At 36.4% G+C, this 18,654-nt stretch overlaps 1 protein-coding gene and 1 long non-coding RNA gene across 3 annotated transcripts in view; one reads left to right on the top strand and one right to left on the bottom strand.

The window, feature by feature from the left end:
- Positions 1–1,839: 1,839 nt before the first annotated feature.
- On the top strand, positions 1,840–18,260 carry LOC107754869 (uncharacterized). The gene is made up of 3 exons (XR_001641640.1): positions 1,840–1,915; positions 4,889–4,893; positions 18,250–18,260. It is a non-coding gene; the product is annotated as an uncharacterized LOC107754869 (long non-coding RNA).
- Positions 1,909–18,654, bottom strand: part of LOC107754867 (neuronal-specific septin-3-like) — an 83,623-nt gene continuing 66,877 nt past the window's right edge. For both annotated transcript variants that reach the window (XM_016571479.1, XM_016571480.1), the window contains exons 5-12: positions 15,812–15,940; positions 15,595–15,676; positions 14,506–14,643; positions 7,921–8,038; positions 5,227–5,322; positions 4,948–5,044; positions 2,661–2,712; positions 1,909–2,547 (exon numbers count right to left, since the gene is read on the bottom strand). In XM_016571479.1, the coding sequence (XP_016426965.1) occupies positions 2,391–2,547; positions 2,661–2,712; positions 4,948–5,044; positions 5,227–5,322; positions 7,921–8,038; positions 14,506–14,643; positions 15,595–15,676; positions 15,812–15,940 (869 nt within the window). In that variant the 3' untranslated portion in view covers positions 1,909–2,390. The remainder of the gene's footprint in view (positions 2,548–2,660; positions 2,713–4,947; positions 5,045–5,226; positions 5,323–7,920; positions 8,039–14,505; positions 14,644–15,594; positions 15,677–15,811; positions 15,941–18,654) is intronic.

Raw genomic sequence — 18,654 nt, 5'->3', positions numbered from 1 at the left:
TCACGCTGCTGGAGGCTCCTGGTGAAATGACATTTCGATTATTTCCATAGCTGGATAAATAAAGTGCTGAATAAATGTTTCCATTTTTCATTAGGCTTCTGTACAGAATATGGTCTGTTTCATCTCTTTGTTTTAAAGATTATATTTTCACTATAGTATTTTTATATTGAGTTTAGCATAATTTCCTCATGATCATTACATCAGAGACCTTACAAGGAACATATTACCTTCTGATTCATAAACTTTTATCAACATGTGATGATATGCAGAACAAATCACAAGCCCAGCAGTCTCTTAATGTAGCTATAATCTAGCTATAATGTGTAATGTATTTTCTCCTACAACCCGAAGTGCCTGAAAATAAATAATTGTTAAGACTAGGAAATAATCAGATACAAAATTAGACGACAATAAAAAATAGCAATCTTTATTTTTTCCAAATCTACAATAATAAGATAAATCTTACCTTATACTACAACAAAATACAATGGGTGTACAATATTCATAAAATAATCTGTTTTAATCATATTTCTGGCCATTCGGGACATGACATTGCTCAATATGGGTTGAATAGAACATTATAAGTCTATGAGATTAGGATGTGGTTTCCCTTTATTATGGCTGCAAAATAACTTGATTGACACCAAGAATTTTCTGACAGCCAGGACTGAGACAACCATGTCATTTTTTTCAATTGTTATGTAAATCATTAGGCAGCACTGGGTGGGATTGTGGAACCTGAGACTAGAATCAAAACTGTCCCATTTTTAAGCAGTATGCATAATCTTTTGGTAAAAAAACAACAACTGTACATAAGAAAAATAAGTGACAGGTCATCTGCAAATAGGCTAAGATATAAATGGCATCCACATGGTCAGAACTTTTCCTTTAAATAGACAAATGGTTAGCATATGTCTCATATATTAAAAATGGCTAGCATATATCAACTTCTCCCATATTGTTCAAATATTAGCCCAGAAAATATTTTTACAATTTTGGACACTTTAGTCACACATAAAAATGTATGAACTGTCAAATCCAAAACATTTAACTAAATTGCAATGGCAAAACTTCACATTTCTTACCTATTTTTGTAATTACTTTTAAATAACACATCTCAAGGTCAGATTTAGTGAATGTATAAAATCTGCTCCCCTCTTGTTCACATGTATATTAGTTCATCACAATAACATGCTCCATTAACATTTTATAAGTGTTCTAACACTTTATTTGAGGAAAAAAAAAACTTTATAAATTAGTGTGCTTGAGATGCCATGTGTTTTGATATTTTGCTACTGGATATAATGCAAAGACATCCATGCATTTTTAAGTGTGGCTTAAGTGTCCAAAAACGTTTGGGGGAGTCAACTGCATGATTTTCCACTGACAACATGAAATACATCTATCAACAAATCATGGTCACATGTATATTATAGAATATAGAGAGAGAACAGAATGGCTCAGGACTTGCTTTAGTAAATACTGACAGTTGCAAAAGAAAAAAAAAAAAGGTTAAGTACAGGTGCTTTGGGTCACCGTGGTGCTATTCTGGAAATCTAAACATTTGACCTACAAAGGCCACACTATAACATTTGGGTAACATGATGCTGCATATAAATACATAACACTTTACAAATAAAAAACAAAAAGAACAATTAATGTCAAGGCCTTTACAATTAAAAAGCACAACAATAATTACTATGACAAAATAAATGAACAATGCTTGAAAAAAAGCAAACATGGCATGGCAACAAGTACATGAGAATTTTACAGATTGGTAAAGATACCACACAGGGCAAAGTCACTACAAAAAGGGGGATACTAAAATGCATTATGGTTATACTCAACTAAAATGTTACTCTTACAACGCTTTAATCAACATCAAAACTCTTGCCTAAAAGTGTGTGACCACACAGTCAGAAGTCCTGTAATATACTATGGATCCTTTTCCACTTGTCTTTGTTTCATTATATTTTTAAATAGTGAAAAACATGATTTATTTGGATTTTTATGCTTTAGAGCCCTTCATTTTTATACCCAATAGCCATAAAGTAGGATTTTATTCAAGTTGCAATTTAATCACTTATTTTTTAATGATTAAGTGAGAGAGCTTTAAGCATATGGTATGTTGAACTTCTGACAGATGTCATTTTGCAGAGCTAGTAACACATCTTTAATGAAACTCTCATTACAGAACATAACATTTTGCTACACGCTTAAAGTTTCATTATCCACAGATCGGAAATATTTTTTTGGTGTTAAAAAACAATAGTCAACAGACAGCCAGTCAGAATAAACCGAGGAAGAGACTATTGAAAATTGAGGGATTGAAGAAAAAAAAGAGAGATGGACGGACTGATTGATGGATGGGTGGATGGTCAGACAGACATCTACATCTCATGGGAGAGGACTTCATGCTCAGGTACACTATTAGCGTGGATTGCTGTCTGCCCGTTTGGTTGCGTGTTATTCTCATTAAGTCTGCGTACGCGGTACATCTCGTAATGGATGCTGCTTGTGATATCTTTGATGTTCTGCATATGAGTTCTAGAACACAGATAGACCGAGAACACTTATATTAAAATATATTTATTAACAAATGAACTGTAGTTTTTTTATACAAACACTCTATAAAATGTAAATGGTGAATCATTGAATACCTGATGAGCAGGTCCCGCAAGTAGGCAAACTCGCAGTGTGCGGTGTTCTCAACTGCGAAAATAATAAAAAAGATGATGATGGGGTTTTAGAGAGTAGCTTTGTCATAAAAAAAATGATGGTATAAACAGTCTGTCACTGTCTGTTTCTATATTTGCTATTGTGCTTGAGATGTAGTAGCACCTTATTGCCACTAGATGGCAGTACTGTATCAGACAACACAGAGTATTTGAGCCGCAAAATGCTTCTTAAAGTAACATCACATTTAAAATAGGCCACTGTGAGCGTGAGCAATTGCATTAATAAAAGGAAATGAAATCTAATTTGAACTTGTTCCATTTGAGTGTGGTAAATTATCACAGCCAAACGAATCAAACTATTTTTTTTTTTTTTTATTGATTAGTGGAAGTTAAACACTAACATGTAAGGGTGAAAATTAGTACTTCTATTGTTAATCTGTCAACACTCTTCACAGATTAATGCTATTAGACTGGTTCTACCTATAACCAATAAACTTCTACCACCCTCCTGTCCATGCAAGGTTGAGTTTTCTTATTAATTTTGGCCACAGACTTTCTATGAGGAGGAGTAGTTTGCATGGTACATTGATTTATTTCCTTATGCTATCTATTCCTGTTGGGTGAATCAGGAATAGGAATTTGATTTGCTCTTGGCAACAAGAATGGAAACCAGGTCCCATACTGTAGACACAAACACCAGATAGATATGTGAATTTGTGTATTAGGGCTTTACGTTTAGCAATTACCTTAATTATACAGCAATTACATTTAATATATTTTGCAATTAACGTTTTTCATTTAGTTCCATCCTGTTCCTCTCACATCATGCCTCAAGACAAACAAATGTCAAGGTTGAATCTGCTATAAAATAAACAGTTTTCAAAATTTGAAAATAATTGATATTTCCTAAAGTGCATTAATTACATATTTCATTTTCTAATGCTCTAAAATAATGTTATCAAATTTTAAATATCAAAGAACAGAATTAAATACTTGTTTCTATTTTTTTTTTTTTAAGTGTTAACAACATTAAAAACATAACGGCATTAAACAGTTAAACGCTCCATAATGTACTGTAGAGTAGAGACCTGCACTCCCGCGGGAGTACCGCGGGACCCAACGCAACAGGGTGCGGCGCGGGACAACTCTTGATGGGCGAGTGCGGGTGCGGGCGGGAAGAGACTCGTGTGTGTGTGCGGGATGCGGGAGAGTAAAATGATTAGCGGGACTCCCGCAAAATAGAAATGATCTAAACATAAAATGCCTAAAACATATAAATTGTTATTTATCTGTTGCACAAAAGCAAAAAGAACAACTAATATTAACATTAAAATGATTGACATGCGCAAGCTAGGCATAGTTTCTATTTATAACACGTGTTTAAAGGATTGCGCAATGTAGCCAATCACAGACTCAGCTGTTGATTTCTGGAACGCAATGGCCAATCAGAGGTGATTAAGTTAGAATCTACTCACCGCAGTGCTGAAATTGCGTGCTCACGAATCCTCTCATTTTAACACACGAAGTGTAGACACTGTGAAAGATTCATTGTGCATATATTTATTGTGTTATAACAGAGCTTTAGGAGATCGTGATTAACTGAGATGTCAGCTTTTAGTGATAATAAAGGAAGCGCGCTGCTCGCATTCTGCCATGCCAAACCATGCACGCAGCAGCCCATGCTTGCTTTTCTGTTAAAAATAACAGTGGTTTGTGATTGTGATTGTTGATGCTTAGCCTAAATAACACATATTTTATCGGGAGCGTTTATGCTGGGATGTTGTGGAGCTTAGGAAATGTTACAGAACCATGTCATGTAAATTTCTTCGATGTACTGAAAAAAAATCTATATAGATTACTTTTATGCGGGCGGGAGCGGGACAAAACATGAATGTCGCGGGCGGGAGCAGGGACCAGATAAGATATATTTCTGCCGGACTGAAAAATCCGTCCCGTGCAGGTCTATACTGTAGAGTCCATCAAAGTTATGTGATGTTGCTCTTTTAAAAGTTTAGTTTAGCTGTTTAAATCTTGAAAATCTGTTTAAATACAGTAAAACAATCAAAGCAATGTAGGATGATGTGGACACAAGTACATAAAATTCCTTACACACAACCAAATGTTTTTAAATGAAGAAAAAAAGCACAGGACACCAATCCAACAACAAAGCTCACTGCCAGAGAAGATGTGCAGATGTGATTTTGGGCAAGAAAAAGTAAACTTGAAGGAAAGTGTTGTGAGAGAAGCTGAATGTTTGTGTGTGCACTACCTTCTACTGTCCCCCATCTTGTTTTCCTGCCCAGAAGTCTTTTTCCGTTGACCTGATATTCTTGATCACTTCCCACCACAGCAAATGGGATCATCTCCTAAAACAGAGATCACACGAAAACCTTCAATATACAAAAGCAACACTTGGAATTACAATATACAGTAAGGCAGAAAAAGAAGACACAAAAGCTCACTTCATGTACATGAACAATCTCTTTTTAACGAATACCACAGTATCAGTGATTGAGTTATAGAGATAAAAAGTGACAAGTGGACATACCCTGATCTTCTCATTAACAATTCTGTCCTCTGCATCCTCATCAAACTCTTTTTGAGGATAGACGTCAATTTCATTGGCTCGCAAGTCCGCTCTTATCTGCACAAACACACACACCAGAAAGAATCCATGAAACAGTGTTTAGTTCCTGGTTCATCTTTGGAGAATATGCGTGTGCATAGAGTGTGCATCCACAGAACATTAGGTCGTTTAAAAAAAAAAAAAAGTTCTTACTAAACTTAATGACTGACTTTCTTTTATCAAACACAGAATAAATATTAAAGAATGTACTGGTTGCCCTTTTCCATGCAATTAATGGAGACTGGAGCTTTCAAGCCTAAAAACGATGGAAAAGCATCATAAAAATTGTTCATTCAACTCTATATATTTCAAATCATCAGAAGCTATACAGTAACTTTGTGTTATGTACAGACGAAAATGTCACAGTGAGCTTGATAATGAATTAGTCCTATTTGTAAATGAACCATTTAGACTTTTTTCCATAAATGAATGTGAGTGGCAGTTTGTTTGTTTTTTAGTCATTTTGTCAGTCATAAGTTTGGAACTAGAAGGATGACATAATTTATTTCATTTTTGGGTAAACTTTTCCTTTAATGGCATATTCTGCACTGTAAGGGTCACCATGCTTTTCAGATGTCAGATTGAATAATCGTAACACGACTTCAGACCTCTGGCAGTGAAGATTTAAACTGGCCATTGGGAGCATAATGAAAAGAATACAGTGAGAGAGTTTTTGCCAGCAGGATGCTTTAATGAATGACGACGAATCAAAACTACACCCTTCACTGAATCCACTCTGAGTCAGTGTTTGTTTTCATTCTCTGCTTCCATGTGGGTGATGTCATTAAACATTAAAGCAAATGAACCAGACAAATTCAGCAACCCTACATCAATGTTCACGAGGTTGAAAATAGTGTCACCCTACTCTCCTGTCACGTCAAAGACCTTGTGGGGTGGAGGAAAAGGATCTAAGGATTGTGCGCTGACCACACAGCCAAACATAACAGTTATGTACAAGCCCGAAAGGCTTCTAGAGCCTGGGGTTTGTTCTGTTTGGCAGGTGAAGCAAATGTTAGGAGGAAACAGTAGCTTGGACACCCACTGAGTTTCCTCTGGCAGCTTTTAGACAGGCAAAATCAACAGACGTTTTGCGAGGTGAAGTATGAGAAGGATAAAGTTGCCTTCACCCACTACAAGAGCACAATGCAAACATGTTCATTGAATAAAAACATGAAGTAATAATACAAATAATACATGCAGCTGAATCTCTTCAATCACTCTTTAATTACTTCTATGATAATGAACATAAAAAGAGCTTGATATGTGCAGTCTTTATGATCTCTTCTTACTGCTGGACAGCCTGTTATTGCTGTACATTAAAGGGATAAGTCATCGGTTCACATGTTTGTGCTGCTTTTTTATGGCAAACCTCCATGTACCAACTCCAGCTGCCCACTGCTGGATCTATCCTGTGAACTGCCTCTACCAGCCTGTGAAGTACTGCCAAGTTACAACTTAAGTTGAGGTCAAATAAAACACAAAGTGCCTCACCGGCCCGTGAACCCAAAAAAGATTCAACATAAAATTACTCAACCAGATCCAAGACTTTCCCTGCATAATTAAGAATGTCCAAGCAGGATTAAAGATATTTCCCATATTGATTCTACAAATTATGGGTGGTTATAGAAATTACTTTCAAATGTAATGAAGCACAGCTCACATAGAAGTCACTTTCAAGCCAAGCAGTTTTCTGTTGGTCAACACAGCGAATCCGCATAACCAATAAGGTTGTGCGATGTCTACCAAATTGGCATCGGACGATGTCTACAGTGAAACATTGTGATGGACGATGACATCGGGGGGCGGGGTTAGGGGGTGTGCCCGAAGCGTGAATCCGTTTGCAGAAAGGCACGGAAAACAAATAACGCGTTCTACGGAGCCACTAAAGGTACATGGTTAGCCGCTTGCTAGCGGTAGACTGTTACATTACAGTACATGAAAGTTCACTTTCACAGAGTAAGGAGAGATGACTGATAGGACAATGGCGAATGATTTGCAGATACTGAGCACCACTGAAAAATATCTAATCTTGTAAAATGTGTGGTAGGTGTAGCAATCCAATTGTAGCTATTTTTTTTTATCAGATCTTGCTTTTCCTAGGAATTGAACCTATGATCTTGTCATTGCTAGTGCCATAGTGCCTAGGGCGGGGGAGATCACGATGCCGGCTCAACATCGTGATGTCTGTCAGCCATAGGCCCAACCCTAATGACCAACTTCTGTTTCAACTTCAGTTTAGTCTGCTACTGTTTCAGAAGTTTAAGAAATGCCATGAGAAATGCCCATAAAGGAACAGTTTTGCACCAATTCACACCATCAGAAAGGCGATTCCCACAGATATTTACACAGACATTGTGTGATGGCAGTTTGTATTGAGGTTAAATACTTGAAAAAATAAATCATTGTTCAACTGGTGTAGCCTCTGGATGAGTGAGGCAAACTATCTTCAAATGAATGGAAAACATGCCAAATGCTCTCAAATAAATTCTTTTTGTCGTTCTATTATGACCTTAGGTGACTGATACAGACAAGATGAAAAATAATTTTACAAGGTGAAGAATCAAAAGATCTAATAAAAACTCTCATCATATGGTTGGAAGAGATTGCTTACAGTACCTTCTGTTTGAAGAAATCTCTCTCCTCCAGGGTGAGTGTGTCTGCCTTGGCGATAACAGGAACGATGTTCACCACTTTACTTAGGTGTCTCATAAACTCAATGTCAATTGGCCGCAGACTAAAACAGAGAAGACAGCAATGCAGTGAGACCCAAAATGGATGAATTAAAAACCAAGTAAAGTGTTAAATAGAATGGTCTCTATTCAATAACATTTAAAACAACACAGTGTAGCAGTTGCTTCAAACTTAAGCATCACACTCTAATATTGTAGGTGCAGCACAAATAATCAAGGCATCGAATGATTGACCAATATGGAGAATTTATTACAGAAGGTAAAAGGGTTACAGAAATGGAACAAATATACATGTCATTATTTATTCACCCTAATATCATTCTTATTTTCTTATGTGGATCTCAAAAGCAGATTATAGCAGAAAGTATAAAAAAGGAAAAAAATAATAAAAAAAAACCAAAATGTTGTGGTCTGTAGCAGAAAGAAAATCATAGTTTGGAACAACATGGGGTAAGAAAATATAACTAAATGCACTGTACATTTTTGGGTGAACTATGCCCTTAAGGATATGTTGAACTTTCTTCAGTGCTTGTGACTTTGCATTACTTATACTAGAAAACACAACCAGCCGGCATGTGTATTTAAGTCTGCTTTGTGGAGTGTTTATTTGGAGTGTGTACTGCATCCACAACCACAAGGCACAAACAAGTAGCACTGACATCTTTAATGGCCAGATATCCGGTTCACTCAACTCACATAACACACTGCATTTTGCCTTTTTTAACAAACTAGAATGAACATGCACAGAGCCTCTTAGTCCCCAGGACAAAAAGATGTCACAATCTGGGCTTACAAAACTATCACATGGTGAGGACTGCAGAGCTACAGGGCTTTAAATATTTTGCTGAGTGCTATAACACGCAAAATATACACGTGCATAAACAAAAAGCCCTGTGAGGAATTACGTGCATCGATGATTACATGCCTATTTGAATATATAACCATTATATAACCATACAGTGACAAAATATAGTGCATTAGTAAGTCCACAAAACTGTAACACATTTGTGGTTTTGTATATGCTTAAGCACATACAGTACATACAGAAATGTGTCTAGGGTGCAATATTTGAATTAGAAGCTGCATCTGTGTGGCATACAGAAGTGAATAAACTCAAATTCTTGAATTTAAATTGAGATAGTAAACAATGTATTTACAGAACTGTACATTGTTTTACATATAATATATTACATGTACAGTGGGGAAAATATTTATTTGCTCCCCTGCTGATTTTGTAAGTTTGCCCACTTACAAAGAAATGACGGGTCTGTAATATATAATGTTTTTGTATTATATATGATGACTTCAGATGAAAAAACCTCTAAGTTCATCTGATTTTTTTCTTTCTTTCAAATAAGCATTTTTATCAGGTTCCTATGTGTTGGTTGAGTAATTTAACTTTCACAAAAAAAGAAAAAAGAAAAAAAAAAAGGTTATTAGCTCGTTAATTAATGCCTTATTTTCAAAAATTCCCAATGTTATTTTCATAGGAGCCTCATAGAAAATATTAATTTAAAAGAAAATCTCAGAGGGACTTAGAGGTTTTTGCCTCTTAGGTCTTCATGTGATAAATTTATTTGATAACTTATAAAGTTATAAAGATTTCATAAGATTTTTTTTTTCCATTTTATTTTAATTTTAATCAAAGATTTTATTTTTCAGTTTGAATTATCATTAAAGAACATGCTATGAAACACACTGCATATGGGCTATTTACAGAAACATTTGTTGGTATTAATTACAAATCTTTGGTAGTTCAGAATAAAGGTAATTTTTTTTTTATTATTATTACATTTAATAAATTAACTTCTATTTATAGATCATTGTGAACAGTATTTCCCATAAGAAAGTCATCTGTTTAACCATTTTGTTTAACCAACAAAATGAGCTGAAGTAAAATCATCTTCCTGACATTCTAATTCATATTTAATGCCCAATGGGTTGTAGACAGTACCCTATTTCACTTAGGGCGGTCATTTTCCTTGTGTAATTTACTTCAGTTTATTTACTCATGTGTATTTGAAAGGAAACTTAATACATCATCAGATGCACATAACTTGCACAAGCCCTGGCATGGGAAAAGCCAATTCGATATTTTAATCACCTACCCCCATCTGTGGGTCTCAAATTTCTTTCATAGAGGAAGGAGTCACCATTTGTGGTGGACACTTCTTGTTTTACTTCCTGTTTCCCACAAAACCACATGGAGATGGCTAGCCACCAGAGTGGGACATCCACTAATGAGATTATAAAAGTTTCCACAAGGTCTCAAAGGGTCTGTGTGAAATGTTCAAGAATATACCTCATGGCAAATTTGCAGCCAGTGCTGACATCTGAATCTGTGCTTTGATCAACAACTAAAGGGTTTACAATTCGTTTCTACTTTTCTGAAAACATGATGATTTAAAAGTAAAGAGCCAAATGCTGACAGTGGTATTGTGGTCTTGAAACTTAAATAAAAACATCTAATTTTACATGCTAGACCATCCCACTGCTGATATATTCAGACTGCATTTTTCAAAGCATAGAACTTCCTCACTGTGGAATTATGGCACAGCAACCAACTGAAAAAAAAAATGCACAGCTATATGTACATTAACATTCTGCAAATGAAATATGAAATATGACAGCTATGTCCATGAACACTGACTGGCTGATGGCACCACATGAACAAACAATTTAAAGTTTTGTGTTTGGCTAAAACCCTTCCGCTTACCATCACCAGTGGGCCCAATGCCCCTTTGGCTCCACCCATATTTCCCCCTATGCATTTCCCCTATACTCTTGAGGTGAATGGGGCTGTTTCCAAGACAAAATTTCAAACACAGGAACTACAGTCTGTGTGTACTCATGTTATGTGACATGTGGCAAGACAAGCAGCTGTTCAGATATCTTACAAGCATGCAGCAGCTGTGAGACAGTGTCTAATAACAGTGTGCACACACACCAACACACACTTGTGGAAGGAAATACCCTCTTTAAAAAACGTAACCCTGCCCCCCAACCTTCCTCTCCCCTGTGCAGACACTACACACATACACATATATACCTAGAAAATGAGAACGCAAACGAACCCACTCACAGGACCACACAATGTAATTTCCCCCTGGCCCCATCACACTCACACACAAACACTGGTTTGCATGACTCCCATTTATGCAAGTGAGTTAGAAAACTATAGCAGACAAATAGAGAGGGATAAAGGATATATATGACCCTATTTACACCTGATATTAAGATGATTTTTTTTGTTACAAGAGGTGCGTTTATGCTTGGTAGTAATGTGTCTCATGTGACCACTTCTGATCGGTTTGTGAGGAAAGGGTCTCCAATTTCATTACTAAATACATCAATTTTGTTTTGTTTATTTATTAAATTTTTTTCTTAAAAATGTGTGCACCATTTTTCCTAAACACACTTCTTTTATGTGCAAACATGTTTGCCAAGCAGAATTTACAAGTATTTTGCTCAAGTTCCTGTATTTACTAAATCTTCCAAATGCAAAAAAAAAAAAAACCTGACCAAACCGCACATTAGTGCAAAACTTGCATTGGTGGATTGACAGCTGAGTAGGTTGCTAATTACTGTTTACCAGGATGCATTAAAATGGGTTATGTTATACTAATAATGTGGTCCAATGTAGTTTCCAAGATGGTGGTCCAAAACGTTTTGTACCACTTTTACTTGTATTGGATCATCCAAAGCAGATCATAATAAAAAGTGTAAATAGGGCCTACACTGTAGGCTAAAAAAACTTTAGGTTCAGGAATTTCTGAGGACTTTTCCTAAAACATAATATAGTAAGTTTTATAAATGATGGTTTATTTGAGGATCCAAGTTTAATGAGCTTGCATTTTACGTTAATCTGAGCATTAATATTGCATAATAGTGATCAATGTTCCCGAATATTTCAGTGGTTGCGGACGAAATAGCTCAAATCGAGAGCAAACGCAATGATGTGAAATAAAACGTCCTCGTGTAATTTGAATCAGTGAGTTGTCGACTCGAGAACAACTGCAATCGGATAATTCCAATTCGTGAATTAATCGTTTGGTGCGATTTGCAAACCGATTTAATGGGTTCATTGAAAATAATCAGTTCATTCATGAATCAGACACCGCTTTTGCGTCGCGGAGCACGTGATACGCAAACAGTTTGCTGAAGACAAGCAGACTAAGGACATGGATTACTGGAACCATGTCCTGTGGTCTGATGAGACCAAGATAAACTTATTTGGTTCAGATGGTGTCAAGCGTGTGTGGCGGCAACCAGGTGAGGAGTACAAAGACAAGTGTGTCTTGCCTACAGTCAAGCATGGTGGTGGGAGTGTCATGGTCTGGGGCTGCATGAAGTAGGGGAGCTACAGTTCATTGAGGGAACCATGAATGCCAACATGTACTGTGACATACTGAAGCAGAGCATGATCCCCTCCCTTCGGAGACTGGGCCACAGGGCAGTATTCCAACATGATAACGACCCCAAACACACATGAGGGTAAAGGTGATGAATTGGCCAAGCATGTCTCCACACCTAAACCCTATTGAGCATCTGTGGAGCATCCTCAAACGGAAGGTGGAGGAGCGCAAGGTCTCTAACATCCACCAGCTCCGTGATGTCGTCATGGAGGAGTGGAAGAGGACTCCAGTGGCAACCTGTGAAGCTCTGGTGAACTCCATGCCTAAGAGGGTTAAGGCAGTGCTGGAAAATAATGGTGGCCACACAAAATATTGACACTTTGGGCCCAATTTGGACATTTTCACTTAGGGGTGTACTCACTTTTGTGGCCAGCAGTTTAGACATTAATGGCTGTGTGTTGAGTTATTTTGAGGGGACAGCAAATTTACACTGTTATACAAGCTGTACACTCACTACTTTACATTGTAGCAAAGTGTCATTTCTTCAGTGTTGTCACATAAAATCACACAAAAATGTACTTAAGTACAGTAACGATGTAAAACTACTTCGTTACTGTCCACCAGTGTGACACTGAGAATTCAGCTTTGCTTTACATTAATAAATTCAATTTTAAAGTATATTAAAATAAAAACTTTTATTTTAAATTGCAATAATATTTCACAATATTATTTTGTGAAATAATATTCAGTATTTTTTATCAAATAGATATATAGCTTCGATGAGCCTAAGAAACTTATTTAAAAAATTTACTGATCCCAAACTTTTGAACGGCAGTGTATTATACTGTAAAAATATTTTCTCAGGAAACCTAAAATGTACATTATTTAGTTACATCAAGGGTCAAATCAAATATAAATAGCACATTAAAGTTAAAAGTTACACACTTTTTTGTGTACGCGCTGTACAGGTCTGGTATAAAGAATGTTTTTGCTCAGGTGGCCAAAATGTCCGCCCAATAGAGAAAAGTTTTGCTTTACTGTTTGCTTTAAATTAGAGGGAACATTGATAGTGATGTACTGTAGAACTTCCAGAGTTTGTCTAACTTTCAGTTTGTTGAGAAAACTGAAAGGGTTATATAGTTACTTCTATAGACCAAAAAATTTTTATATGCTCATTGAAATGGAAGATACTTCACAGAAGAGAAGACTAATCACTATAATGGTGACATTATGAAACATAATGCAACTTTTAGATATAATCAAAACACAACACATAGCAAAAACATAAATTAATTCTGAATAATAATTGTAACTGAAAATAGAAAGCATATGTAAAGCTTCAACAACAAGCTTGACGATTCTTCAGCCCGACTTCACAACTGAGTGCATTGAGCAGCTTACAGTATGGATTCACCCAAAGATATATTAAAGGGGTCATATGATGCGATTTCAAGTTTTCCTTTCTCTTTGGAGTGTTACAAGCTGTTCGTGAAAAGATAAGATCCCTAAAGTTGCAAAGACTAAAGTCTCAAACCCAAAGAGATATTCTTTAAAAAAAGTTGACTCGTCCACGCCCTCCTAAAATGCCAACGCAATGCTTAAAAAGACAGTATAAGTCATTATAATCAGTAAATATGTATGTCCCCACTGGATGCTACAAATAACTAATTTGTCATGGGTTTTATTGGTTTTGTCTCGTCACGCCGGGACACGGCATGCCATCACAGTATGGTAAGGGGCGTAACATTTCCGTCACACGCTTGAGGTATTTGGCCAATCACAACGCACTGGATAGCTGGCCAATCAGATAGTTGGCCAATCAGAGCACACCTCGCTTTTCAGACCGATAAGCTTTGTAAAAATTTACGCGTTTCAGAACGGCGGGGCATAGAGGAGAAACAATAATGTACAGTATGTGGAAAATAATGTGTTTTTTTAACCTTAAACCGCATAAACACATTTCATTACACCAAATACACAAAATAATGTTATTTTTAGTAACGTCATATGACCCCTTTAAATTATCATATCAACAAGGCCCTACTATCTAAGCAAACATAATGTAACAATAACAAAAACCTATGTTTGGTATTTGTTTGAGTTTAAATGTAATGTGTTTGTGTGCGTGTGTGTGTGTGTGTGTGTGTGTGTCTCACCAGTGTCCAGTAGGAGGAATAAAATATATGCAGCAGTGGACTCGTGAGTCTGGAATCCTCTTCTTCCTTTCGATGTTGATCTCTTCCTGTAAATACTGTTCGTACTGTGCATTAATGAACTTCATGATGGGCTGCCAGCTACAAACAGATCAGACAGATGGGGAGACACCAGGAAACGCATGAGATCTAACAAGACTAGAGGTCGACCGATAGTGGATTTTGCCAATACCGATAGCTAGGATGGACCACACTGGCCGATACCGATTAATTAACCGATAGTTTTTAAAATGGATACTGAACAAAAACTAAAATAGTGCTTTATTAAAAAAACAGTACTGAACCATACTACTACAACTACTACTAGTATTCTTGAACACTTGATGATTATCTAATCAAAATAAAAGCGCAGAGCTGAGTCTAGGGGAACTCACCGGTATTACACACACTCCGGCCGCAGCGGTCTAAAACAGTTTATTTAATCACCAAACGGACACAAGTTTACTTCAAGAATGAACAATGAGGCATAGATGAGTATAAAGTTTGGTGTTTAAAAAACGGAGCAAACGGAAAGAGAAAGTGCGATATATATTATAGCTCTATAAATGAAGCATACAGAATTTATTAGAGCCACAGAAAGACAAACATTTAGCTGAAAATGCACAATAAACAATTCATTATGTACATCAACAAAGATTCGGGACAAATGTAATTTAATGGAAAACTATGTGAATCGCACTCTGTGGCGCGGCAGGATTTTCTGTCGGCTGCATTTAAATCCGCGTCTGAAGTTTCCCCCTCTGTTCAGCGTGCAGTGTCATGTGTCTAAACAAATAGCACGTGCTGTCAGTGATTTCAACCACTAGAGTCCGCTCTCGCACTGTATAACGACAGTAGACCCTTCTCAGCCGCTCCAGCAACGGACGCAACCCGGAAAACTATCGGCATGGATTTTTGCCGATAACGATAGTTCCAGCAATCAACTATCGGTACCGATTAATCAGCAAAACCGATACATCAGTCGACCTCTAAACAAGACCACCAAGTAATCAAAGAATTAGTTGAATAACAATTAATAAAGTTGACACTGACCAGTTCTCATTGTTTATCTGGTCTCCGAAACCTGGAGTGTCAATGACAGTCAGCTTCATTCTCACTCCTTTCTCCTCGATATCTGTATAAAAGATGAGTTTGAATATACAAAGTGGATAACTAAATTTATGAGACAGTCAGAAGTGTTAAAATACGACTTATCCTTAAATGGATAAGCAGATGTTGGCTTCAATTTTAGTTCAGAAGGCCTTTGTACCATGACTGATGGACTTGATCTCAATTGTCTTGGGAATTCGGTCTTCCTCTGTTGTCATCAAAGATCTGCGACTCACTTTAGATTTAAAAAGTGTGTTCATCAATGTGGATTTACCCAGACCACTCTGACCTGTACAAAGAAAGAGAAAAATAAAAATAATGTTATTTTTAGCAACATCATATGACCCCTTTAAATTGGCACTGTGGATGTTGATTTAATAAGTTGATTTAGTGCAATTAAATTTTTCTTTTAAATTATAAGGACAAAATTACACAATTATCCCTAGAATACATGAACCAAAAAAACTACAAGAATGCATAAATGGGTCATATTGGTTTACTTCAAAAAGTATGTGTGCTGTTAATAAAATGAATAAAGGAATTAATGATATGTTTTACTGTTTTCTACATAAAATCATCCTTTATAAGGTACAGAACATTCTGTGAAACTGTAACCTTGATATCTTTAATATTGACTGAGTAAGACCATGTCAAAGACTGAAATCATAATGAAATGAATGGTTGAAATCAAACTTTGATGCTTGTTATCTCATAATTAGATTTTGAGACTTTAGCCTGGATTTCACAGAGAGGGTTACATATAGAAATTTTTTAATATATCAAACATGTTTATTTGCTTACTTACCTTGTATACTGTATATGCATTACAATAGATGCAACACATTTTTCTAAGCGAATTTAGAGCTACTATCAAGTATGTTGTAGTCACACACAAGATTTGCAACTTTCTATGCATTGGTTTTGGGCAGAGTTTGCACCTCTTCTGTTTGTTTGGGCCTTCAGCTGTCTTTTCCTCTCTGTACTTATCTACTGTGTCTAAAATTGCATACTGTCTGAGGAGATACTACATTTGACAAGGAATTTATTGACCATTAAAAAGTATGCATATGTGTAGTATGAAAGCAATCTGGACATACTATAGCCATACATGATGGCGCTGTCATGTGTTTTACGGCATCAGTTGGGATTCTTCCCTGTCATTCATGACTCTTCTCTGTGGGCTTTATATAGTAAAGCATCCATTGAACCTCTGCTGGAATGTTCGTGGAAGTAGTAGGTCATCCAGCTACTTTTCACCTACTGTTTTATGAATACTGCAAATTTGGACAAACTACAAATTTAATGTACTGATTTTGGCCTTTGTTTCTCAACTCTGTCCCTTGGGGTCCACTGTCTGGCAGAGTTTAGCTCCAATCCTAATCAAACACACCTGAACAAGTGAATCAAGGTCTTCAGGATTACTAGAAGATGACAGGCAGGTGAGTTTGATCAGGGTTGGAGCTACTCTGCAGGAGAGTGGACCTCGCAGGCCAGAGCTGAAAAACCCTGGCGTATTATAAAATATTTGTTCAAAGGACTAATGTCCGAGACAAATTCTTGATTTAGGGCAAAAGTAGCATTTAGCATCTCACACCATGAGCAGTGTTTACGACATCTCACACCAAGACACCACTAAACAGCTCAACTACAAATTCATCTCCAGACACCTGCATTCGACTCTATTCTGTTGCACTAGATCGAGTTGTTTTTAAACGCATTCAAAATTAACAACCCTAATTCATGTGTTAAAGTAAACAAACAAATAGCCATATACTGAGTGGAGTAAACGGGACTATGGCAAAGTGTGTGTGTGTTTATATGTGAGCAACTGTGAGTAGCATTTTCATTCCCATATGCAGATTTGACCCAACATCTGCCCCCAGGTTCATTCAATGACCGTGCACACACACAATTCTATAAAAGAGCCAGTGTTTCTAGAGGAGGTTCATGGGAGCAGCTTGTTGGATCTCTCACTGACATCCATGATAAAGCAAGAACAAAGGTTGCAGCTGGAATCAGTTGAGTGGAGCAGCCAGGCAGATGCTCTCACTGCAAAAAGCATTAACAATGTCCGACTGAATTCTAGAGGGATTTTTTTTTGAAAACATATTGGCGTACATGTAAGTAACTGAAAAACCATCCACTATAAAATCCCTGAAAGCAACCGCCAACCTCTAGATTTTTGGCAAGGTTCAAGCTTAAAAAGTTGGTATAAGGTAATTAGAGGATTATAGTTTGACAACAAAACACTCAAAATCACTCATCAACTGCCAAAATATCAATCCATGAACAAACCTTAAATATTTTCATAAAGCTGCTACATATCCATATATTCATTTACCAAAGCACTAGATTAAAACAAACATCAACATGTTCTTTCAGAGACACAAAAGTATATGTCTCAGTTCTTAAGTCATAAAAGCAAAAGACATACAGCACTGTCAAGAAACAATCCTTATATTGTTTTATTAAAAAATATATACTTTTATTAAAGTAGCTGGGGGGGGGTGCAGTGAATATGGCATATAGGAATAAAGTCATGATTAACAGTCAGTCAGCATTTGCATTGCATCAGTAGAGGTGAAATTGTTGGTCTAGTGCTGGGTGGTGTTGCCTGCTGATTGAAGATCTCTGGCTAGTGACTGAAAACCTTCCTGCTCACTAAAAACAGTATGATAAGGTATAAACTTTAAAAGACAATGGTGTAGGAGTAATTGCATATAGTATTATTTTTTATGGATATGGATGTGGATATGAAATAATTTTTGTTCACCAATTACTACTGATTACATCAAGGCCTTTTAGCTAACAGCTTGCTGGGCCAAATGCAGCCTGTTAATCATTTTTTAAATGGTCCTCTGACTGATTTAGCTGAAATTGCTTTATTGTCTAATAGAGCAGATTTAAAAAAAAAAACAAAAAAAAAAACAATGTAAATAAATTGTTACAGAATATGCCAATAATATTGTATTTATTACCCTTATCAATTGGTAATTTTAACAA

The sequence above is a fragment of the Sinocyclocheilus rhinocerous genome, unplaced genomic scaffold, assembly GCF_001515625.1.
Source record: "Sinocyclocheilus rhinocerous isolate Xijiao unplaced genomic scaffold, SAMN03320098_v1.1 scaffold4035, whole genome shotgun sequence".
Taxonomy (NCBI): domain Eukaryota; kingdom Metazoa; phylum Chordata; class Actinopteri; order Cypriniformes; family Cyprinidae; genus Sinocyclocheilus; species Sinocyclocheilus rhinocerous.
The sequence above is the reverse complement of the archived record's forward strand: the minus strand, read 5'-3'. Positions and strand labels throughout refer to the sequence as shown.